The 24,595-nt window shown below is 41.3% G+C and overlaps 1 protein-coding gene across 5 annotated transcripts in view; it reads right to left on the bottom strand.

Annotated features, from left to right (window-relative positions):
- The window catches only part of PARN (poly(A)-specific ribonuclease), a 167,941-nt gene that overhangs the window by 135,899 nt on the left and 7,447 nt on the right, over positions 1–24,595 (bottom strand). For all 5 annotated transcript variants that reach the window (XM_027117333.1, XM_027117334.1, XM_027117335.1 and 2 more), the window contains exons 6-13: positions 22,438–22,498; positions 16,621–16,786; positions 15,871–15,936; positions 14,368–14,406; positions 12,944–12,986; positions 11,572–11,652; positions 8,470–8,526; positions 3,774–3,851 (exon numbers count right to left, since the gene is read on the bottom strand). In XM_027117333.1, coding sequence (XP_026973134.1) covers positions 3,774–3,851; positions 8,470–8,526; positions 11,572–11,652; positions 12,944–12,986; positions 14,368–14,406; positions 15,871–15,936; positions 16,621–16,786; positions 22,438–22,498 — 591 coding nt within the window. The remainder of the gene's footprint in view (positions 1–3,773; positions 3,852–8,469; positions 8,527–11,571; positions 11,653–12,943; positions 12,987–14,367; positions 14,407–15,870; positions 15,937–16,620; positions 16,787–22,437; positions 22,499–24,595) is intronic.

Genomic DNA, 24,595 nt, shown 5'->3' with positions numbered 1-24,595 from the left:
AATAAAATAAAGCAGTTCATGCAAGAAATATATTGTAAATTAGGTTACACTTTTAATGGAAACACCATTGAAATACTGGTTAAAATGGCCACTAAAACACAGACTTTCCAATACACATGATTCTTGTTTAACTACTCAGAAAACTGCTTAAGTGGCACCAATAGCAAGTGCCTAAATTAGACAATTCATTTCCCAAGTTTATTTGCTCAGGAAGTCTAGAGCTGAAATGAGATTGCTCTCATTTTGAATTAACTCATTTACATACATAATTGCCACACTGTACTGCGCAGTCATACTCCTGACCCTTTGTAACTATACTTCTCTTCAGTGTTATTCATGCTTCATAGGCAACTGCCATTTCCCATTAGCTTTTCAAGCCTGTAAATACAGACTATTTAGCTAGCTTGAAATATTTACCAGCTTTTCAATGGCTATCATTAAATTAATGAACAATACATGAATAAGTGGTTTCAATGCTAAGTCACACAAAAATGCAATAAAGACTGTAACCTCTCAATACCATTACAAAGCCTCACAAGCAAAAAAAAAAATAGAATTATGGCAACTTCCACGGCCAGCATACAGTAGAGTTCTAAACCAGTGCCTTCTAAAAGGTCATGCTGAATGAAATACCAAGAAGACTTTTAAAAGGAGATTCTCCCCTAAAAGGCTGTCCCCAAATATGGATTCTTTAGTATACTTTTAAATGCAACATTTGACAACAGCATATGTAAAAGTTCTACCATTTTAAATAGGTCTTGCTCTTTATTGTCATCGCTTCTTCTAAAGGTAGATGGAAGAAAACCATTTTCTCCTTCCAACAATGACAGAACACAAAGAAGTTAAATAACATACTCAGGTCACCTGAGTAATAAAGCAAGGGATGAAACTGCTTATCCTAACCCACCTCCTACTTTGCAACAAATCATATGCTCTTTCTAGTAGAATTTGATTCAAAACTAGTTACATTCAAGATAACATTTATTAAGTGCTTACATACTAAGTGCTATGCTAGGCATTTAGACATGGATAATAAAAAAATTATATTCCTTGTCCAGGACTTCCCTGGTGGTGCAGTGGTTAAGAATCTGCCTGCCAATGCAGGGGACATGGGTTCAATCGCTGGTCTGGGAAGATCCCACATGCCACAGAGCAACAAAGTCCGTGTGTCACAACTACTGAGCCTGCGCTCTAGAGCCCGTGATCCATAACTACTGAGCCCGAGTGCCACAACTACTGAAGCCCACACGCCTAGAGCACATGCTGTGCAATAAGAGAAGCCACCGCAATGAGAATCCCATGCACCGCAATGAAGAGTAGCCCCCGCTTGCCACAACTAAAGAAATCCCATGCACAGCAACAAAGACCCAATGCAGCCAAAAAGTAAGAAAAATAAAATTAAAAAAAAAATAAAGGTTATATTCCTTGTCCAAGGAGCGAATCACCTAGAAGGAAAAGGGGAGTAAGTTGTAAAGATAAAATTTATGCAACAAAAGAGGTACACAAACAAAAAGAAGTTTCTCTGAACTTCTGTGGGAGTTCAGAGAAAGGAAAGATCACTTCTTGGGCAAGGCAGCAGGCAGGGAAAACTTCACAGAAGAGGTGTAAGCTGGACCTTGGTAAGACAGGTAAAGCCATATATAGCAAACATTGAGAAAAGCTAGAGAAAATTCAAGTTGGAGGAAATTATATACCCAAACCAAAGACATACAAAGACACTTTCCAGGGGAAAAAATGAGCCAATCTTGCTGAGAATAAGGATGGTAACGAGTGACTAGATTACACAAGAAGGCTGGGCCAGATCACAGAAAGCTTGATATGCCAGGCTAAAAAGAATCAACTGCATAGAAAAACAAAGAATGTGGGATTAATTCAGAATTTTGAGCAGGGTTAGTGATGTGAACAGAGCCATACATCAGGAGATTATAAAACTGACACAGTCGGAAGATTCGCATTTGTTAAATCAATATTTAATGCATCTTACATGCCAAGCTCTGTTTGGTGTTCAAAACACCTATAAACACAGTATTAAATACTTTCCTCTTTCCTTACAGATACCTTCACTGCTTTAAAGGTCAAAAAGTCGTGAGAGAGACTGCTACCATTCGGCCAATAAGGAGTGAATGATCTGAAATTAACATTAGCTCTTTAGATGTACACAATGCAAATTCACACCCATCATGTTTGTTTTGAGACTCACAACTATGATGTCTTTGAGTCCCAGAGGGCGATACAGTTGTTATGAAAAGCAGGGACAATCTGAAGGTTGCAGAAATAGGAGGAGGGAAGCAACAGACCCGCTGTATTCAGAGCTGTGCTGTGTTGGACTTTTCCAAAGAAAAGTAATCAAGATGCTGATGGAACGATGTCTCGTAAGAAATATGAAGTAACTGAGGCTTTGCAGATATATAAAAGGCACGGAACTCTAAAGTAGGTATCATCCAATCCAGAAGTCATAAAAGATTAATCTGGTGGTAGTTTAAAGCAGAGGTTGGAAAACCATGGCCTGCAGGCCAAATCTGGCCCGTCACCTATTTTTTAAATAAAATTTTACTGGGACAAAGCCACACCCATTTGTTTATGCACTGCATTCTATGGCAGTTTTCAGGCTACAGTGGCACTGTTGAGAGTCCTGACAAAGACTGTCCAGCCTGGAAAGCCCCGAATATTTTACTATCTGACCAAGTTTGCCAACCTCTGGTTTAAAGGATGGGATGAAGGTTAAAGCGAGACAGAGAATCCTGGCTGGATTCTTTCTGCTAACTCCAGATGAGAAATAAGGCTACTTGCTACTTGAAATGAAAATAATCCAGATGTGAGAGACAGCCCGGAGACAAAATTGCCAGTATTTTGTAACTGGCCAAATCTGGGGCACAGAAGAAGGGTCAAACCGATGTTAAAAACAGTATTGGTGACTGGGCATCATTTATAGTAAAGGAATCAGGAGAAAGAACTGGATTGGAGACTAAAGGAAAGAAAGGTTGTGTTAAGTTACACATCTTGTTTGCAGCATGTGAATTTTAAACACCTCTCATTCTGAAGGCTATCCAGGTAGACACATGTGGGGTCCAGCATGAATTACGACCTAGATCTGAGGAGAGATCCCAGCTGGAGAAAAAGATGTGGGTGTCTTCAGCTGAAGTCCTGGAAGTGGGTGAGATGACTAAAGGACAGAAAATATGGAGAGAAAATACAGGAGAGGAGAGGACAGAGTGACGAGGGGAAAACGAGACGAGGCCACGGGCAGTCAAGGAGCAGAAGAGGAGGAGATAGAAGAGAAGCTCTTTTCCCAAAGCTCATGCTTTGGTGCACTGAGATGGCCTGGCTCCAAGAGTAAAAAAAAAAAAACACCAAGGTCAACAGAGAACCTAAGGGAAGCAGCCTCAAAAGAGGTAAGCAAGACTTTTGCACAACCTGATCCAGTCTAGATGACCTCTAGCACCACCCCACCTTCAACGGCCCTGCTATTTCTCCTGTTAGCAATATCAAACTAGAAGACCACACCTGCGGCCCAGGAAACCCCCACCCAGCACTAACTGAGCAAACCACTGGCGCCACGATGAAACAAATGTTTAACCGTGCTCCGGCAATGGCAGATGACCAAAGATCCCTTAAAATGGCTTGTAGGTAGATATCTTCAAAAATGTACAACCAAGTTCAGGAGACTGTCCCTCTGGGAGCATGCTGCAGACAAGGAAATGGCACCCAGCAGAGAACACTTTCTCAGTAATAAAGACTCAAGAATTTTTAAAACAGGCTGACAAGTCACTTACCGAGGGCAGAGGGCAGTAGAACTGATGAACCGTGTGCATGACATCCAAGAGCATATTGTGTCCAATGACAAGTTTCCCCTAAAAAAAGTCAAGATTAGGAAAAGACTTCTTGGTACAAAATTATATCAGGACTTGAGAGTGAAATGTATGGTTCAGTTCCATAAGGATTTTGTACTAAACTTACTTTTTGACACTAAGGAAAAAAAATGTATAAAATATGCAAATAAAGAAATTTGGGCTGACTTCATTCCTCTTCTGGTGTTCAATCCAAAATGCAAAGTAAAACTCCAAATGACTTTGATTTCATTGATTTTTTTTCTCTCGTTTTTATTCATCTTGCCACCCACAAGAATCAGTAGTAAAATTTTTATTGAAGAGCTCAAGAAAGTAACTGAAAATGCTAGGTACCTTGAACTGTCGAATAATTTGTCAACAAACTCCAAATATCTATTTTCGGAGTGTATTCTTTAAAACAACTCACTTATTTCCAAAAGATATATTCATAACAATGCTAAAAGGTAAAAATAACTAATTTCTAATTTTATTAAGTAGAATGAGTTTTCGTTTCCTTCATTATCTATGTCAAAATTCATGGGGCTCGTTCTGAAATATTTCCAATGAAATTCACTGCTTTTCAACCAGTAAGGTATAATATATGTGCAATAAATTGGTCCATTTTGATAAAAATTAAACTACGAAAACGGAATATCAACTTGGATTTAGCTAGCCAGGTGACAGCATTTTTAACATAAAGCATCTGGTCACTACAGTGGAGCTTTTCACTATGTCCCAGTGGCCCTTCAGAGTAACACTCCTTGACTCACAGAGCTAAACGTAATTATTTGAAATAAATAATTTTACACAAAATCTCCCAAATCCAAAAGACAAGCCGTCCTTTTGGCTCAGTGTGTGGGCACATTCTGAACACCTATACAATGCTAAAATACCAAATATTGATTAAAACCACAGAGAATACGTGGAAGGAACCCAAAATGGAATACAAACCTGAAAGACGAACCTAATTGTATTATAAATGAATCCCTCAACAACACTGAAGGAAGCTGATAAGAACAGAACTATGAAAACAGCATATAATAAGAACTGCATTTCCCAATGCTGGAGAAAAAAATGTACAAATAAGAAAAGAGAGTAGGTTGGAAATAAACCCTGGGCTTCCCTGGTGGCGCAGTGGTTAAGAATCTGCCTGCCAATGCAGGGGACACAGGTTCGAACCCTGGTCAGGGAAGATCACACATGCCACGGAGCAACTAAGCCCGTGCACCACAACTACTGAGCCTGTGCGCCCACAAGCCACAACTACTGAAGCCCGTGTGCCACAGCTACTGAAGCCTGTCCGCCTAGAGCCTGTGCTCCACAGCAAGAGAAGCCACCACAATGAGAAGCCCAAGCACAGCAACGAAGAGTAGCCCCCGCTCACCGCAGCCGCAATTAGAGAAAGCCCGCGCGTAGCAACGAAGACCCAATGCAGCCAAAAATTAGTTAATTAATTAATTTTTTTAAAAAAAGAAAAGAAACCCTGTGGTATGGGACTACAATCTGAGGTCTATCAGTATAAAGGCATTTTTTAATATATATACATATATGTCAGACATGGAAATATCAATGTGTGTATACATGCATGGTTACACACGTGTATCATTCTTAGCTCTGTCCAGTGAGGGGAACTAGAAGCACTAACACCACAGTAATAGCCCAGGACCAGATCTTGGTTTCGAAACACCATTCTCCAATAAAAGGAACCAGGGCTCCTTGGAGAAGTCATTGATTCTACAGCTGAGGCAGGGAAAATAGAAGATGAGTCTGGAACATCTTGTGATGTCAGAAAGTAAGGACGTGCTCAGAAAAGGGTGGGGGCTTGTTCCAGGGGGAGTCAACCTGAAGAAACTCCAATGGCCAAGGTGGTACCATCTGAGCCCCAAAATAAACAATAAAAAAAGTAGATTAAAATCTGTAGAATGAAATAAATTTCCCTGAGTCCAAAAAAATTTTAAAAAGAATTAACAAATAAACAGGGGAGCAGGGACAGCTCTTCCTTCTAGAAGAATTCCAAGAACGAATGGAGAAAGAAAGAGGGAAACACAGACTCGCCACTAGAAAACCACAGCAATAATGGCTGCAGGCAAGATCCACCGACAGATGCTACGGTTACAGGCAAAAGCTTGAGGAAAAACAGGATTTTCGGGACTTCCCTGGTGGTCTAGTCATTCGTTAAGACTCTGCGCTTCCACCGCAGGGGGCAAGGGTTCGATCCCTGGTCAGGGAACTCTTGCACGCCACGTGGTGCGGCCAAAAAAACCCCAAACAAACAAATAAACAAAAAAAAACAAACAAAAAAACAAAAAAAACAAAAAAACACAGGATTTTCCTTGTCTCAATCGAAGTATCTCTCCAAAAATATTTATCAGTCACAAAGGAGGTAACAGTAACTCTACAGTGCACAAATCCAGCAGACATCACCTAAACCAAGTGATTCAGGTCAATATCATGAACCGTCATTGAACCGTCATTTCTGTGGTATTCCAGCCTCAATCAATGTATGTCCTCAATCCAACATGAGAAAAGATCAGACAAATCCAAACTGAGAGACATCTGACAAAATTACAGTCAACATTCTTTAAAAATATCAAGGTTGGGACTTTCCTGGTGATCCAGTGGTTAAGAATCCGCCTTCCAATGCAGGAGAAATGGGTTCGATCCCTGGTCAGGGAACTAAGATCCCACATGCCTGGGACAACTAAGCCTGTGCGCTCTAGAGCCCACGCACCACACCTAGAGAGCCCACGTGCCGCAAGGAAGAGCCCACATGTCGCAACTAACACCTGACATAGCCAAATAAATAAATAAATATTTTTAAAAATATATCAAGGTTATAAAAGACAAAGAAAATTACAGACTGCAGAAAACTAAGGAGAAATAACAAGTAAATGCAATGTGGGATCCTAGATAGAATTGTGAATAGAAAAAGGACTTAGTGGAAAAGGGTGAAATTCAAATTAGTTCATAATATTGTACCAATGTTAATTTCCTGGTTCTGATAACCGTATATTATGTAAGATAATAACATTGGGGTAGCTAGGTGAGGGATATATGGAAACTCTGCACCAATTTTGCAACTTTTCTCTGGGTGAAAAATTAATACAAAATTTTTTAAAGCAGATTCACTACCAAGAGTGATGGGAAAAGAATTTGATCTGATATAAAGAGAGTCTACTGTTCACTGGCTCTACAGAGTTTAACTATGTTAGTATTTTTAAGGTATGTGACTTTTAAATTTTAAGTCTGGATCACTAATAAATAGGGCTTTTCTCGCAGTATGCTTTGTGACGTGAACTACCAATGGTCAGCAACATACTATGAATCACTCTGCAGAAGAGAGACAACAGAGAGAAAAAATAAACAGAGGCACAGCAGGCTAAGGTATCCAAATTGTTTGTACAAGGCAAACAAACGTCCCAATCTTGGAAAAGCTACCTAAACCCTCACAGTGGCTATAAGAGGGCTCAAAGCCAACTGCCACCCCACATCTCTGTGTTTCACGGACAGCCTCAGTCAAATCAACCACTGCTCTAAAGGTTGGTAAGAGTGTATAATGTAAGCAAATGTGACTCCTCTCTGCTTTTCTGGATACCCGTAATCTTAGCCACTTCTCAAGAGACTCACACCTTGGTTTTTCTCCAGGCTCATCCAACTCTCTATTCCGTTCTGATGACGTCACTTACTTGAGCGAAAGAGCTCCAGGTGAGCCAGCCCTCCTCCTTCACAAGGCTCTCTAACTTCTGTTTACTGGCCACAGCCCCCCGCCCCCACGGGGGACAGTGGCTGCCTCTCCTCAGATGCTCCTGTTTGACAAGCCTGCACCTGGTGGTGAGACATTCATGGACTCCTGGAGCCTGGCCGTAAAGCTTCCCTGATGCAGAGTTCAGCGTCTAAGGGACAAAATGACTCCTCCTGCAGGGGAACAACTTCTTCTCCCTAGGCCAGCTACTCTAGTAAAGAAAAGTCTTGGATTCCAGGCAACTTAGCATCCAGGCAAGCAGTCTGACTCGGATGCAAAACTCACAAAACAACCAGCAGCAAGACCCAGTTTAATCTATTCAAGATGTGGGTGCCTCTTTCCTGAAAGGATTTACGAAACAAGGGGAAATGTCTATCCTATCTATTACAGAACCCTCCAGCATATTTACACAAATGGTCAATACATTTTTTTAAATGTATCAAATGTTATTAAGGCTATGAGATATAAGATTCAATCACAGTTATGCAGAGAACTCAATACAATTATTTTTACCCTCTAGATTCTTCTAATTAAGGAATAAAACGCTTCAAACACTAGATTGTTTCTCACCATATTCTTTAGTTTGTTATTCTGCTTCTTATTGGTTTTGAGAATAATAAATATTAGTTCCATGGAGCCACATAAGGCTGTCACTGTATAATCCTCCCCTGCGTTTTACAAGAAATGCTTTCTAAAAAAATGGTTTGGATATAATACCGCAATTACGATGTCACACTAAGCGCCTTATAACAACATTCTGTCTTTATGAAGTTCTAACTTCTCCCTCCAGACCAGGTAAACAATCTAAACGTGACCAGATGATTAATGTGCAATGATAACTGGGCATTTCACCTTAAATGTTATGTTCATGAAATTAGTTAAAAAGTCTGGTTCACTTACCGAATTAGCAATGGCATGAATGACTCTAGAAAACCCCACAGCATCATTCAGTTCTTCCTAATTTAAAAACAAAACAAAAAAACCACTATTGACGTATACATATTGCTTATTTGAACGGGTTAAAATCTAGGCAAAAAAAAAAAAAGACTGAAGTTTTATATGGAGTTAGATAGCTTTAGTTTCACATGCTTTGAGCTATCACCCCAAACAACTGCATCTGAAATGATCTATGCACATAACTTTCTTCTGTTTTAAAATGAGCAAAGTGGCAAATTATTCATTAGTTACTAAAATAACAGTGCTAGGGTTTACCCATCACTTCCCATCAACTGTTGAAATTTCCTAGTCTCTCAAGTTGCCTTAGAAACACAAACTTTTAAAAGCTGCCACCTGCTGGCCAAACTCAATACTGAATTCAATTCTGAGGTGACCCACCCAGCAGCTGACTGTCAAATCAAGAATGTTCAGACTGTTTTTTCCTGGTCAAATGCATTTTTATAAAATTTTTATAGCACAACACTGAGACTCATCCCCATTCAGTTTCTTCTCTCCTGTTTTATTCCCAATGCACTTAAATGGGCTCAATTTCTCTCCTATCTTGAAACCCCTTCCTTTAATCTGAGCTCCACGCAACCACTCTCCTTCTTGTCTCTTCACAGCTAAATTCCTTAAAGACTCCTCTCCACTCACTAGGTCCAGTTCAACTCCCAGGGACCCGCAAGCCCCCTGCTCCCCCGCTTCACCCTCACTGAAGTTGCTCACCTCTTTAAACTACTCTCAAGTCTAACAAGCGTTGGCAGGGATGTGGAGAAATTGGAACACTTGTGCCCTGTTGGTGGGAATGTAAAGTGGTGCAGTCACTGTGGAAAAGTGTGGCTGGTCCTCAAAAAATTAGAAACAGAGCTACCATACGAGCCAGCAATCCCACTCCTGGGTATGTGCCCCAAAGAACTGCGAGGACTCAAAGAGATACTTGTACACCCATGTGCAGAGCAGCGTTATTCACAAGAACCAAAAGGTAGAAGCAACACAAGTGTCCAACAGCAGATAAACGGATAAACAAAATGTAGTACATATGATATTATTCAGCCTTTAAAAAGAATGGAAATTCTGTCACATGCTACAACACAGATGAACCTAAATGACATTATGCTAAGTGAACTAAGCCAGTAACAGACAAATACTGTACGATTCCACTTACATGAGGCACCTAGAGCAGTCAAATTGACAGAGACAGAAAGTAGAATGGTGGTTACCAGAGGCTGAGGGATGGGGGAATGGGAAGTTATTGTTTAATGGGTACAGAGTTTCAGTTTTGCAGGATGAAAGGAGTTCTGGAGATGGATGGTGGTGACGGTTGCACAACAGTGTGAATATATTTTACAGTACAAAACTGTACAGTTTAAAATGGTTAAGATGGTAAAGTTTATGTTATACATTTTACCAGAATTAAAATTATTTTAACTTTTTAAAGAATGTTCTTTAAAAAAGAAGAAAAAAACCTACTCCCAAGGCTAAACCCAATGGCTATGTCTCAGTCCTCATTCTACTTCTCAAGAGCATCAGACCCTGTCAACATCCCCTTCTTCAAACACTCTTCCCCTTGGTTGCGGTGTCACAATAACCTCAGGCACATTTCTGCACTTCTGCCCATCACTCAGATGCTGGTGGTCCTCAGGATCCGACCCTGGGCCCTCTGCTCCTTCCTCATGCATATGATAGGTGCTCTCATCCTGTCCCGGTCTCTCTGCCAACAACAACAAAGTCCAGCCCTCACCCCTCTCCTGCACTCCAGCACGACAATCTGCTGACAGGACACCAATGCTCAGATGCCCCCAAAACATCGAAAACCTCATCTGCTCAAAAGCAGAATGTAACACCTTTGTCCACTGTAGGGGTACAGCCCTACCACGGTATCCTGGTGACCTTGCACATATCCAGATAGTCCACGCAGGCAAAGGCTTGAGATGTAACTAATGTGCATCTGGATGGAACACCCCAGGAGAGGATGGGAGGCCACCTCCCTCTCTCGCCTGGGAGGCTGTCATGAGACAGTTTCTCACTGCTGCCCAGGTTCTGATGAGGCCTGGGGCTTCCTGCCCCACTGCCTTTTCAGAATAGAGCTACAGAGTATGAAAGCACTTAGCCACAGTCTAGAGTTGGCTGCTCGGCGATGGGGCATCCACAGCTCACTCTGCAGTCACCTGGCCCCTTTTGTTTCAGTGTTGTCTTTTTGGTTTGTGGGACAAGCACCACGTGTAGCTGTCACCTTCTCTAAGTCATAAACTGTCTAAATCTAACAGAGGCTTGCTGTGTCTTTCCTGGTTGCATTAGTCTGATGTGGCCCTGCTTTATGCATGGGTGAGCTGGACGTCCACCCTCGCCCAAACCCACTCCTGGCCTCCTCCACCTGCGCTCCCCCACCAACACCACTCCGCCACCCCATCTAAGTGGACTGATGTCAGCCTACCCAGCTGCCCAACTTCCCGGCCTGAGCATCTTCTTTCTTCTGCCTTCGTCTTTCACCACCCACATCCAATCACAAATTCCTGACGCTACCTTCTAAAGATGGCCAGATTCCACCTAAACTGCTACTAACTTTCCTGTTCCAGGGCACTGACATCTCTTAGCTGGTTACTCCGCAGGTGAACTGGTCTCCCTGCCTCCAGACTTACTCGAATCCATTCTCCAGAGGACAACCAGGGCGAGGTTCCAACGATGCAAATATGACCGTGCATCCTAATCTGTCAAATCATATCATCTAAACTTTGTTTTAGGAAAACTAGTAACTGTGCCTGAAGTTAGACACAGCAAGATTAGTTAATGGGCTGTGAAGCTCAGTGACACACAATTTAAATGATAACCACTAATTCCTTCTCCAAGACTGCTTCATGGAAGTGAAGACTGGTCAACCATGATGCCAGCCTCACTTTGTTGGCTGCATCTAATTACTTAACCTTAGGTTCCCCTCATTCTCTTCCAGGTTTTGCTACCAATTCGATTCTTCTCTAGTAGAAAAATATTCATTAAATTGAATCTATCACAGGATCTACAACTCTGTAGCCATTTCTCACCCAAAGGAAATGAACATAATCCAATCACCTGTTCCTTAGCGTGTTTCTGCTGCTCTCTTCTTTTACGTTCTTCTTCATCTACTTTGCTGATAACAATATAGCGCTCTTTCTAAAAGACATAAAGCAGATATACAATTTTCTGGAAGCTACCTGACCCCTACCCCCCAAAATTCAGATTCTGCTACCAGTAGAAGTACAGTTTTTCTCACTGCACAGTCCTTCATGGGCTAAACACACTGAAAGTATTTTGAAATGCCACCAAAAGTTGAGTTGATGCTTTACAAACCAAAACTCCACCTCCGTGTTTCCATGACATTTTCCCATGGTTTATTAATCACCCCAAAAGACAATTATAAATATCAACAGACTGTGAGAATAAGACACTCCATAATGAACACTAAGATGCTGCATTTGAACATGAATTTCTAAATAGTTGTTTTTAAGATAATTTCTATATAATCTATAAAAAATGTTAAATCACTATGTTGTACACCTGAAACTGTAATATTGTAAGTTAACCACACCTCGATAAAAAAATTTCTACATTTCATTAACATAAGAAAAAAATCCTGGGGAATTCCCTGGTGGTCCAGTGGTTAGGCTTCCAGGCTCTCACTGCCAAGGGCCCGGGTTCAATCCCTGGTCGGGAAACTAAAATCCCACAAGCCGTGTGGTATGGCCAAAAAAAAGGGAAAAAAAAAAAATCCTGGATTTTCTGGTAACTTGTCAGATAACTAGCACCTTCTTTCTCACATACTGCATTTTGTATCAATCAAATATACTACAAAACCTCCTGTGTCAAAGTTTGAGATTTTTCTTCTAGCAAGACTTAATTTACTTAATCTCTTATTTAATTAGACATCTGACTTAACAACAAGAACTAAATTCTAAAATTCTGTAGAAGGAACGCACTATTAGCTCACCATCAGCCCACCTTTACCCATCACAGTTCTATCACTGCACCCTGGGAGTACATGATGATAGCTATGTTTATGCCCCAGATTCTAAAATTTAATTTTACTGGGCCACATAACAGGAAGCAATTTTTACATGGACACCATGTATATCAGCTTTCTGTGAGGATTAAGAACATGTACTAACATTTGCATACTTTCAAGTTTACAAAGCATGTTCACTTCCATCTACCCACTTGATAACTATTTTTTAAAAAGCTGTGAGATAGGTATAGCTCATTACCATGCTCATGCCCAATGCACAAATGAGGAAAACGAGGCTGGCAGAGGGGAAATGACTTGCCCAGTGTCACCCAGTTCATATGTAGCAGAGCCAAGGAGTAAACTCTGACTTTCAACTGCTCGATTTGATTGCATTTTGCATTTGCATACTGTTGCATAGGTTTCATGCGTTTGATGTTGGCCCTGGATAATTCTTGAGGTTACCTTTTCAGTTTCTAAAGTCTCAACATGAATGCCTTTGGGATACCTAAAGAAAAGAAAGAAAACATGACGTCAGTAGATGAGACAACAGCTAAAACCCTACGTATTTTAAAAACAACTACATAGCCATAATTTCATTACTTAAGTTTTATTAAGTATGAAATAAATACCGCTACTAGGAAGACTTTAGAGTAATTTCAGCTACTAAATGTTTCCCTCTCTCTCCTCTTAAAACACAGAAATGTGGGCTTCCCTGGTAGCGCAGTGGTTGAGAGTCTGCCTGCTGATGCAGGGGACACGGGTTCATGCCCCAGTCCGGGAAGATCCCACATGCCACAGAGCGGCTGGGCCGTGAGCCATGGCCGCTGAGCCTGCGCGTCCGAAGCCTGTGCTCCGCAATGGGAGAGGCCACAACAGTGAGAGGCCCGCGTACCGCAAAAAAAAAAAAAAAAAACACACAGGAATGTAACTGATTTCAAATTAATATTTTTAGGACTTAGGCATCTTCTGAAATGTCAGGCATCCCGTAATACAGTCAACTCATTACTACACTGTCAAATCTTGCTTCTAAATATCACAATGTTTACTTCCTAAGAAAAATTCTGAAGGTCTCTTTGGATGATCTGGGGCATGCACAGGGGAGATGTGAGATGAGTAACTCTGCTGTAATCCGGCAAAGTAGTTTCATCTGCCCAGGAGAGGAATCTGGAACTCGGGTGGAGTACGTGGCAAGGATAACGTGAGAGGAAAGGAGCCTGGTCAAACAACAATGGCCCTTTTCCTGTTTTGGTCAAAGTAAATTCCCAGTATACATGCCACTGGCAGACTCTAACGAAAGAACAAGAACCCCAAACAAAGTCAAGTGCAAACATCCATCTGTCTAATCCTGATACTCAATTTTTGAGTTAGAGATCCACTTGAAAATATAATTAAACCAATAGAAACACCGCCAGAAAAATACACACACACAATTTTGGATATTGTTTCAGGGGATTCATAGGCCTCCTGAAACCTACCCATGGCCTAACCCCTGTTTTAGAAAAAGCATTCACCTGAGTATTTCCCAGGTCTTAAAACCAAATCTTTACCATATATTGATACCTTCAAAGAACAAAAACACTACACATCCAGAAGTTAATGGACAGGCCAAAGTGACAGTTAAAAGAAAATTGTAAAGGCTTTGCAACATCTACTAAGAAGGAATAACAAGGAAATAAATTAAGTGGGTATGAAATAAATTAAGTGGGTATTCAACTTAAGAAATTAGGGGAAAACAATAACAAAATAAAGCACTGCCCAAGAACATGGTACGGTCAAATCACCAAGCACTGCAGAATATCAAAACTGAAATAAGAGCTAAAAAAGTACATTTAGTTTTTAAATCCTGGGTCCCTCACAGAGCTCTCGTGTATAATATAAACACTTACTTCCAGCTCAAAGTCTGATAAATTAGTTTTCTTTGGAACCTATAAAAACAAATGAAAAGGTATTAATTTTGGCTCATTAAAGGAAAATTCAAACTGACCAAGCACTGGTTGGGAAAGACATTTAATTTTTTTTTTTTTTTTTAGAAGATGGATTGGGGATTTCCCTGGTGGTGCAGTGGATGGGAAACTGCCTGCCAGTGTAGGGGACATGGGTTCGATCCCTGGTCCAGGAAGATCTCACATGCCACAGAGTAACTAGCCCGTGCGCCACAACTACTGAGCCTGTGCACCACAACTACTGAAGCCTGCGCTCCTAGAGCCCATGCTCTGCAACAAGAGAAGCCCACGCACTGCAACAAAGAGTAGCCCCTGCTTACCGCAACTAGAGAAAGCCACGTACAGCAACAAAGACCCAATGCAGCCAAAAATACATAAAATTTAAAATAATAATGATAATAATAATGGATAGAATAAATAAAGATGGATTGAATTTTTTTTATTTCATATTGGAGTATAGTTGATTAACAATGCTGAGTTGGTTTCAGGTGTAGAGCAAAGTGATTGAGTTATTCATATACATGTATTTATTCTTTTTCAAATTGGGAAAAATATTTAATTTTTAAAGGAGACTTCATCAGAAGCGACAGGTAATGTGCAAACAAGAGCAGACAGGATGTTTGAGGTGGGAGGATTCCTCACCACTTTTCTTCATCGAAATGCTCTTTATTATTATTATTATTATACTGCCTTTATAGAAGAGGCAGAAGTTCTTGTCTAACCAAAGTATTACTTCCTGTGGCTGTATGAAGAGTTTTAAGTAGAGAGATGTATTAAAACACTTCTGTGAAGCTAGTCACAAAGTAAAAGGAAGGAAAGCAGGCTGTTTCAGTCACTGACTCTACGAAACACTGATGTTTTTTACTGCAGAGAGAAATTAAAAGGACAGGAGTAGGGCTGCCCTGGTGGCACAGTGGCTGAGAGTCCACCTGCCGATGCAGGGGACACAGGTTCATGCCCCGGTCTGGGAAGATCCCACATGCTGCGGAGCGGCTGGGCCCGTGAGCCATGGCCGCTGAGCCTGTGCGTCCGGAGCCTGTGCTCCGCAACAGGAGTGGCCACAGCAGTGAGAGGCCCACATACCGCAAAAAAAAAAAAAAAAAAAAGGAACAGGAGTAGCCTGACAGTAAATTCTGCTCTTCTGAAGCCTTTATGTATGAAGCGCAAGTCGAGGCTACAATAATGATGCCACTCTTGAGCATGACTTAAAGCAAAGGTGCACAACAGTTTTCTCCCCTCCAGGATGGAACAAAGCATTCATTCAGTGTCTCTATATACCATGGTCCCAATTCTGTTAATGCTAAAGTTAGTGCTGAAATATTGGGAACATACCTATAATAAAAAGACTATTTATGAAAGCATTTTTAAGCAACCAAATGGAGCACATGCCAGAAATCATCTACCTTTCCAAAAAAAGTACACATGAAAATATTCAGGGCAACTGACCCAGTACATGGCTCTAAATCCAAGTTCTTGTTTTCTTCACTTTGTAATAAATCTTCTATTTTCTCTCTGAGGAATTAGAATAAAAACATGACCATCAGCATCATTAAGGAATGAAGTTGTCAACCAGCAGAATCATCACACTCAAAAGCAATCCAAATACAAGAACATACGACACTGTAATTTTACCAAATCATGTTATAACTTTTTAGTTCAGTAAGGCTTAAAGAAAAATACTTTATTTTGGCATTTGTTGCTGTTATTAATGAGTTCTCAACAACTTCTCCAGGATTCAGCAATACAAATGATTTGCATTTTTACTTTACTAGTAAAGCAGTTATACTGACAGCTAAACAGAGCAAAACCAGATGCTCCTCCGAGGGCACATTTGCTTGTCAGAAACTTCACTGCAAGAGAAAAAAACATGGATGTGTTGCAAATATCTGGATGGGCCTCTGCTTTCATGGGGACTGGACGGTGGCTGTCAGGCCCGTGGTCCACGCAGGTCTGACCACTTGGCCAAGATAGTCTCTTGCCTGGCGACACATGGGAAGTCTAAGTACAGTACACAGAACTCGATTTACAGTTGACAGCTGTGACACAAACTCAGATACACCACAGTTAAATCCTGCCCCTCAGACATCACACCTCTGTGTGCACTGTGCACGTGAAGCACGAGCCTGAGATACAGACGTCAGCCCTGCTCCAAGACACGTGACTCAACGCACGTTTGGTTTCAGTTTAGGAACTTACACCACTTGGTCAATAAACTTCTTCTGATCCTCAGGAATCGTCACGGGACATTTTGAAGTGTTAGGAGACGCGTACGACAAAGCGCCTGCACCGTTGGACTGTAAACGTTTTTCATCATACTGCTCTCTTAACTGTCTTTCTTCTTCCTGGTTTAAGTATGGAATTCCTGAACAGAATTTTTAAAACAATGCATTAGCAGAAGTAACCATTTATCATAAAAATTTTGTAACAAACCAAGGCGTCTAAAAGACTCAGGAAAGACCATATTTAACTACAGCTCAAAAAAAATCAATGGAAAAAACAAATGATTTTGAAATGTGTTTGTCTATTCATTCACTCCATTCGCTCGTTCATTCATTCTCCTTTCAACAAACTGTGATTTGGCTCTTACGCTGTGCCAGGCACTGTATCAGGCACTAATGAGCTAACAGTGAACAAGGTAGACTTGTCCTGCTCTGTAGTGAAGCGAATGACCTTAGGTTGACCAGAGAAGGCCACCAGGAGGGAGGACCTCAGGGTAAGAATGAATCAGACATGAAGGATCTGGGGGAAGAGTATTTCAGGCAGGGAACAAGCATAAATGCCCAGAGGATGGAAAAGGCTTGGACTGTTCCAGAAACAGCAAGGAAGCATAAGCAGGAGAATGGCGTAATGTCAGGTTGGAGAGGATGGGGCAAGATTACATAGCCCCTTACAGGCCACGTAAGAATTTACTTTATTCTACGAGCAATGGGATATCATCAGGTTTTAAGCAAGACAATCACATTATCTGCTCCATGTTTTTAAAAGATCATCTGGACTCCTGTGAGAGTGGAAGTAGGGAGGTCAGATGGAAGGAACTGTCCACTGCAGATGTCCAGGCCAGAGACAACCGCTTAGATCAGAGGTCAGCAGACTTTTCCTTAAAGGGACAAACAGTAGATGTTTTAGGCTTGAGGGCCATACAGGGATCTCTGTTGCAACTACTTAACTCTGACCTTTGTAACATGAAAACAACCACACAATGGGTAAATGAATGGGTATGGCTGTGTCCCAGTAAAGCTTTATTTATAAAATAGGCAGAAAGTCATAGTTTATGACCTTGGCCTAATCTACAGAGATGGAGAGAATGATTCTAGAGATAGGAGAGCTAGAACTTGCCAACATACTTGGGTGAGGGAGAAAGGGAAGGGCAAAATAAAAAACGACATCTAACTATTAGGTTTAAGCAGTTGGGACAACAGTAGGGCCACTTACTGAAGTGGGGAAAACTAGGCAATGAATAGACTTGGGGCCCAAGAGGTGAAAATCAAAAGCTACCTCCTGGATATAATAAATCATCTAGGGATGTATATATAAATGAAGAGGTGCAGATATAAGCCTAAAGCTCCAGAGAATGGTGTTGAGATATAAATGTAGGTGTCATCAGGACGTGGGGGGGGGGCATTAAAAGCCATGTGACACTTAAAAAACTTTATAGAAAGAATGATGGAATTAGAAAATCATCACTCGTCAGCAATAATAATTGTTTCAAGCAAGAATTATCAATGGATGCTAAAACTAATTGGTGAAAAAGTGATCCACATTAAAAACACCAACAGCTGCACAACAATATTAGTGTACTTCATACTTTACATACTACAAAAAAAAAAGTTATCGTCGGTAATGCGGCTAATTGATGTCATATGCCTCCTGATATGATGCACTGAGCAGCACAGACATTCACATGTGCAGTATCCCTGCCCGAGATGAACAGATGCATTTGGACTTGTCTGAGGAAACATCAAAAAAATCCAAATCGAGGGGCATTCTACAAAATAACTGGCCTCCACTATGCAAAAACGTCAAGGTACTAAAATCGCAGACTGAGAAACTGTTCTGGATTTTAAAAGAGCAAAGAGATATGACAGTTCAAAGGCAACGTGTGGTCCTGGATTGAATCTGGACAAGGGGAAATTATTTTTCCTCTTTTGCTATAAGTAGCAAAACTTATATTAGGTTTGCAAATGAGGTAACAGTACTGTAGCAATGTCAATTTCCTAATTTGGATTACTGGGCTATATAAGAGCTCTTGTTTTTAGGAAAATTCACACTGAAGTAGTTAGGAATAAAGGAGCATCATGGGTGCAACTTATTCTAAAATGGTTCAGGAAAAAAATTATATATACACATATATAATGAGAGAAAGGACAACAAAGCAAACATTATAATGCTAACACCTGGGAAATCAGAGGGAAGGTATCAGGAATTCTTTGCGGTATTCTGGCAACATTTATATAAGTCTGAAATTATTTCGAAATGAGAATTTAATAATAAAAAATAAATAAAACCATGGAATATATGAGACCAACTAGGAAAAGTAATATTTAGAAGCTGGCGAGACGAGAATGAGCCAATCAGGACGCGGGGGAGTCCAGAGGGAGGTGGGACGAAAACCAGGAGAATGAGTGTCTGAAAGCCAGAGGACAGAGTCTAGGGAAGGAGGGAGCAATCGACTGGGTCAAATTCCTCCAAAGGTGGAACAAGATGAGGACAAAGAAGGATCTATGGGGTCTGAGATCATGGCAGGCACGGGGGACCAGCAGTGTCCTTGGAGGGGTGCAGATGGCGGGCCAGCTGGGGGTGGGTGAAGAAAAAAACTAGAGGGGAAGAGGAAGGAACAGTGAGAACACACATCTCATTCAAGATGCTTTCCTCTGAGTGGGAGGATCACAGGCCAGAAGTAGAAAGGGGATGTGGAATCAAGTGAGGGGGGGATGGTTTTGCTTTGGTTGGAGTTATTTCAAGACAGAGATGTTCCTGCAGGCCTGCTTAATCTTCACAGGCCACCAACTCCTTCGGTGGTCGGGTGAAATCTACAGACCCTTCCCCAGAATAATGTTTTCAAATGCATAAAATAAAATATGCAAGATTGTAAAGAAAGGTAATTATATTGAAATAGTTACCAAAAATTCTTTTTTTAATCTGTGATATAATAATACGGGATAATAATACAGGAAATCAGCTTCCTGGTCAACACATTAAATAACAAGACCTAATGGCAGGTGACATAACTATGATAATTTCAAAGTACTGATGAAGGTAAACAATATTCAAGATATCTGTCACAACTGAAATGCCATTTGAAGATACCTGGGATTTCACTGAGGACAACCTCCCAGCTACTCTAACACTGCTGGGTTGTTGCCGACATTCCTAACAGAAGAAACAAACAAATTCAGTTCAAGGTTAGAGAAAATATAGATTTGAATTCCACAATGCCCTCCCCAAGTTCACAGACTTCTGAATTCTATCTATGGCAGGAAGGCGGCCATGGCCTAGATTAAGAAGCTCTGCACTTTCACAAAGCATGTTTACAAAGGTTGATGGAATGATCAGCAGAGACGGGAAAATATCCAGGAGAGAGAAGGGCAAACTGGAAGAGCCAGTGTCTGACTAGGAGGCAGGTACTAGCCTCTGACCGGTGCAGGGACTCCTCTTCTCTGTAAGGAGAGAAACGAAAAGGCTGAGCCCAGGTTCGGGGGAGACCTGTGGGTCTGGTGGTGAGAACACGAAGTGGCTCTTCCCTGATGGCTTCTATTTTCATTGAGAGGCATGGTCATCAACTGAGTGCGACAGACATCACAGAGAGTTGGAAAGGGAATTTCTAAGTCAGAAAAGTAGGATTTTTGAGCACGACTGAGTCCTTTCTTGAAGCTTGTGGTCATGAATTTAAAGTGACAAATTAGCTCAGGTGTGTCACATTTGCCTGCAATATTCAGATGCTCAGAAATAGAGGAGGTGGATGATAAGATCCAACCAGGGCTGGGACTTGGCTAGACCAGGGCAATAGAGGGAAAGAGGAGCAAGGGCTGGGAGAAAGGATAATGATGGACCAGGTGGACAAGGAGAGAAGTCAAGACAGGAGAGTGGAAGGTAACCGATAATGAAAAAGCAATGGAGGTCAACTGATGGCTGAAATGAGGTACCCAAGTAAGTGGAAGAGAAAGACAAGAGAAATGATGGAGATGGGCACAGTTATTGCTAATAAGACCCATGATGCTACCAAGGGAGTGCAGGGCTAAGGGGAGGCAGAAGCGAGGACTGCTGACCGCCTGGCCAAGAAACAGACAAGACAGAGCATTTGCTGGCTGTCCTTGTGGATGCTGGAGTCACCCAGAAGGAGGAGAGAGGTAGGAGTGGAGAGAAAGACGATGAGCCGTCGCCAGGGCTGCTGGTGAAGGCCACGCCCAGGAAGTCAGCAGAAAGAGGGATGGCAGAGCTGGTGACGCAGCCCTGGGAAGAAGCATGGCTCCTGAGAAGAGGGAACTCAAGTGGATTGAAGGTGGCATGCCTACCACTGCCTGGCTGCAGATACAGAGACAGAGCTGAAACCACCTGTGCTTGGGAGGGCTGCAGGGGGAACGGTAAGAGGAGTCACCTGGTTCCACTTCAGACAAGGAAGTCAAAGGCACTAACAAGAAGAATGCCAGGAGAAAAGGGCCTGGCATTTGCGAACCCTGAGTGGCAAGATTTGATAAGAAAAGAGAAGTGAAGGTCTAGGTGAGAATTACAGAGCATCTACAACAGCACGGGGTTAGAGTCTCGGTAATAACAGTTGGCCTGGGAGCCCTGATGCAGCTCTGACTAAAATATTACAAGGTCTGACTACAAACTAGAGAGTGAGGCATCCTCCAATTTAGCTGTTTCTCTCCTTTTATGAAAATAAAACCATCAGGCTGGAAATTACACACTCATATGAGTCTGGGTAAAGTAGTTCCTTCAAAAGATTTCTGCAACTATTCCATTATAGGGCTCTAACTACATTTGGAACTTGTGTTTTATAATGGCTTTCAGAGTCAAGTATGAGCCAAAGCAAATAAATTGTTTTATTATACCCAAACTGTGTTACCCAGCTGGTTCATCCACCATGTTAAGCAGTTTGGATTCCAAATTTCTTTTAGTATTTCCAAAAATCAAAATCATCACTAGACATGAAGACGCAGCACCACTAAAGCAATTTAAAAAACAACATGACATGGGTGCTAAAGGCCCTGCAAGGATATCATGCTCAGGGGAAGAGACTTTAGCTGAAGTCTTTGTTCTAGAACCTTTGCTGAGAAAAATCTCCTTTCTTACCTCACTCAATAATACATTCCCCATGGGAATGAATACAATTTACAAGAATAATTAAGTGAAAAGTACCTATTGACCTTAGAGCAGCAGGCACTTAATACTGCTGAGAAAACCAGAGGCTTTCCCCAATACTTTTCGGGAAACAAATGAATGGAGGAAGGAAAACCACTCTGGTGTGGTCTAACGTCCGGTGTTCATTCATCAAATATTTAACTGTCACCTCCCTGATATGGAAGAGGAATCGTGCTCCGCTCTGGGGATAAGGAAGGGACGTAGTCCCTCCCTCCAGGCCGCTTGCCAGTCTATCATGCCAGCAAGTTAGCCATCAGGATTGTGCAGACTATGTAGACATTCTTCCTCCAAAGACCATCTCTGTATTACTGGAATACGGCTGCTTTTTAAAATGCTACATCGTAGCACTTGTACCACTGAAAGGAAACAGGGATGCAGTCCCCCCAGGTGGTCTGCCAGGAAACCAAGTCACACCAGCGACAGAAAAGCTCCACTCAGTGAGACCAGGAGCTTGAGGGGCCTCATTAGAGCTAAATGAAGTAGCTGCTCCTCTCCTGTTCAGGCCTTAAAAAAAGGGCACAATAAAAACTCCATGGCTGCACACGATGGACTGGGAATCTGAGATCCTGTCTCGGACAGCAGGCACAAAAAGAGAATTCTCAACTAAATCCAGATTTACAAGCTCTAAAGAGAGTTCACACATAGTCTTACCGTTGCGAAAAACTTTATTAAAATCAAATCCTTGGCTTGCTAGAAAGTCAATGCTTGAGCTCTGAAACAAGAGTAAACAGAACATGCGTTTCGGTGATGTTCGTGGCAGGTGTATGAATAGAAGCAGAGAAAGAACTCAGGCAAGTAAACAAAGGCAACCAGGCAAGAAGGCAGCACGCTAAAGGTCAGAGGACAAGGCATTTCTACTCCACGGCTGCCAAATCATCCATTAATTCACTTAAACTATCTGGGCTCTTCTCCTTTATAGCCTATAAAACAAATATCCTTTGTTTCACAACATTTAAGAAAATTTTACTTAGTGAACATATATTCTCCCAATCGGCAGGAAACTCCTGGTGGCTGTACTGACTAGGAGACTATAAATAAAAATTAAATGTATTTCTATTATCTCACCCCAGGTTCAGGTTTAAGGTAGCAAACATGTACAAGTTATAAGGTATCAATTATTCACTTCAACTTAGATTCTGAAAGCCCCAAATCTTTTTTTTCTTTTTTTGGCCACGCCGTGTGGCATGTGGGATCTTAGTTCCCCGACCAGGGATTGAACCTGCGCCTCCTGCTTTGGAAGGGCAGAGTCTTAACCATTGGACTGCCAGGGAAGTCCCAAGCTCTTAATTGGATGTTCTTTACATTCAAGATCAAAATAGAGAAAAATTCCCAGTAACGAGACTTATTAAATACATATCTCAAACCTAGGGTAAGTCAAAATATATAAGTAAATGTTAGTAAAAATATTAATTAAATAATACTACACAAGAATGGGAAAATTTTCACAAAGTTCTTACTCAACTGACTGAAGAGTGGGAAACATCACTGTAGCTTCTCTAATTTTATTCTTGTTTTAAGTCAGAACATTAGAGGGCAGCACACAAGTCATTTTAATCTGACCCCTCATAGAACTACCTTCCTGACCTCTACCTGACATTATACCATCAGTCTAGGCTGAGGGACGCTGTACCAGTTCCAGTACTCTCTTTAGAGATGCCACTGAAGACAAGGTCTTCTACATTAGTGATTTCTTTATGATAACAGAAGGGGAAATGTCCTGAGGTCTCTAGTCTGAGGAAAGCTGAACTCCTCCTGAGCTCTGGCCTATTTCGATCCTATGGGCCACAGAATTGATTGTGTGTTCCCCCTATTCTTGGCTGGTAGGAAGATCAGAGACAAAAAGGTGAGACTTTCTTTGACACAAATTCTGTGTTCTAATCATAACACAGTAATCGTATCCTCATTTTTCTTTTCTTCCAACTTTTCACTTACTTATCTTTTTAATCTTATGTTAAAAGGTTTCATATACTGTATATACTTTTATATATATATATACATATACTTTTTACCCAACACAAATTCTTTTTAAAATATGATGAGATATAAAAAGGCAAACTTACCAAATACACACACACACACACACACACACACACACACACACACACATACGTGTGGGTACAGGCACATCATTTTCCATCATGTCCAGGTTTCCTGTGGTTTCAAATAAGCAACCAGTCCCCGCCCACATCTTCCCTTTTTATCTTGTTCTGAACAAGACCCAATGACTTCTGACTTGGGCCACAAGCCTTTTTATCTACCATGCCTGAGTATTCTTAAAACTCTGCCCACCTAATATTCCATCACTGACAGAGGCACCAAAAGATGGATTATGGAAAGGCATTTTTGTCCCTGCTGTCACTAGACTCCAAAACATCCTAACTTCCTTCTTTAAAAATCCAGAGTCAGAGATTCACCTATCCCCTTTTTGAAGCTATTTACTTTCCACTCAAATAATACCCTCTAAGTTGCACACAAAAAAATGTACTTTATGCCACTGAACTGAAAGCCTCTTAAAATGGTAAATTTTAGGTTATGTATTTTTTACCATAATAAAGAAAAAAACCCATCTAGAAAAATGGCACAGATAAACCAGTTTCCAAGGCAGAAATAGAGACACAGACGTAAAGAACAAACATATGGACACCAAGGGGGGAAAGCGGCCAGGGGTTGGTGGGGGGAGGGTGTGGGATGAATTGGGAGATTGGGATTAACATATATACACTAATTTGTATAAAACAGATAACTAATAAGAACCTGCTGTATAAAAAGAAAAGAAAAGAAAAGAAAGGAAAAACCCTTTGAACCAACA

Source organism: Aethalodelphis obliquidens, unplaced genomic scaffold, assembly GCF_003676395.1.
Source record: "Aethalodelphis obliquidens isolate GAN/ISIS:26980383/991018 unplaced genomic scaffold, ASM367639v1 scaffold18, whole genome shotgun sequence".
Taxonomy (NCBI): domain Eukaryota; kingdom Metazoa; phylum Chordata; class Mammalia; order Artiodactyla; family Delphinidae; genus Aethalodelphis; species Aethalodelphis obliquidens.
The sequence above is the reverse complement of the archived record's forward strand: the minus strand, read 5'-3'. Positions and strand labels throughout refer to the sequence as shown.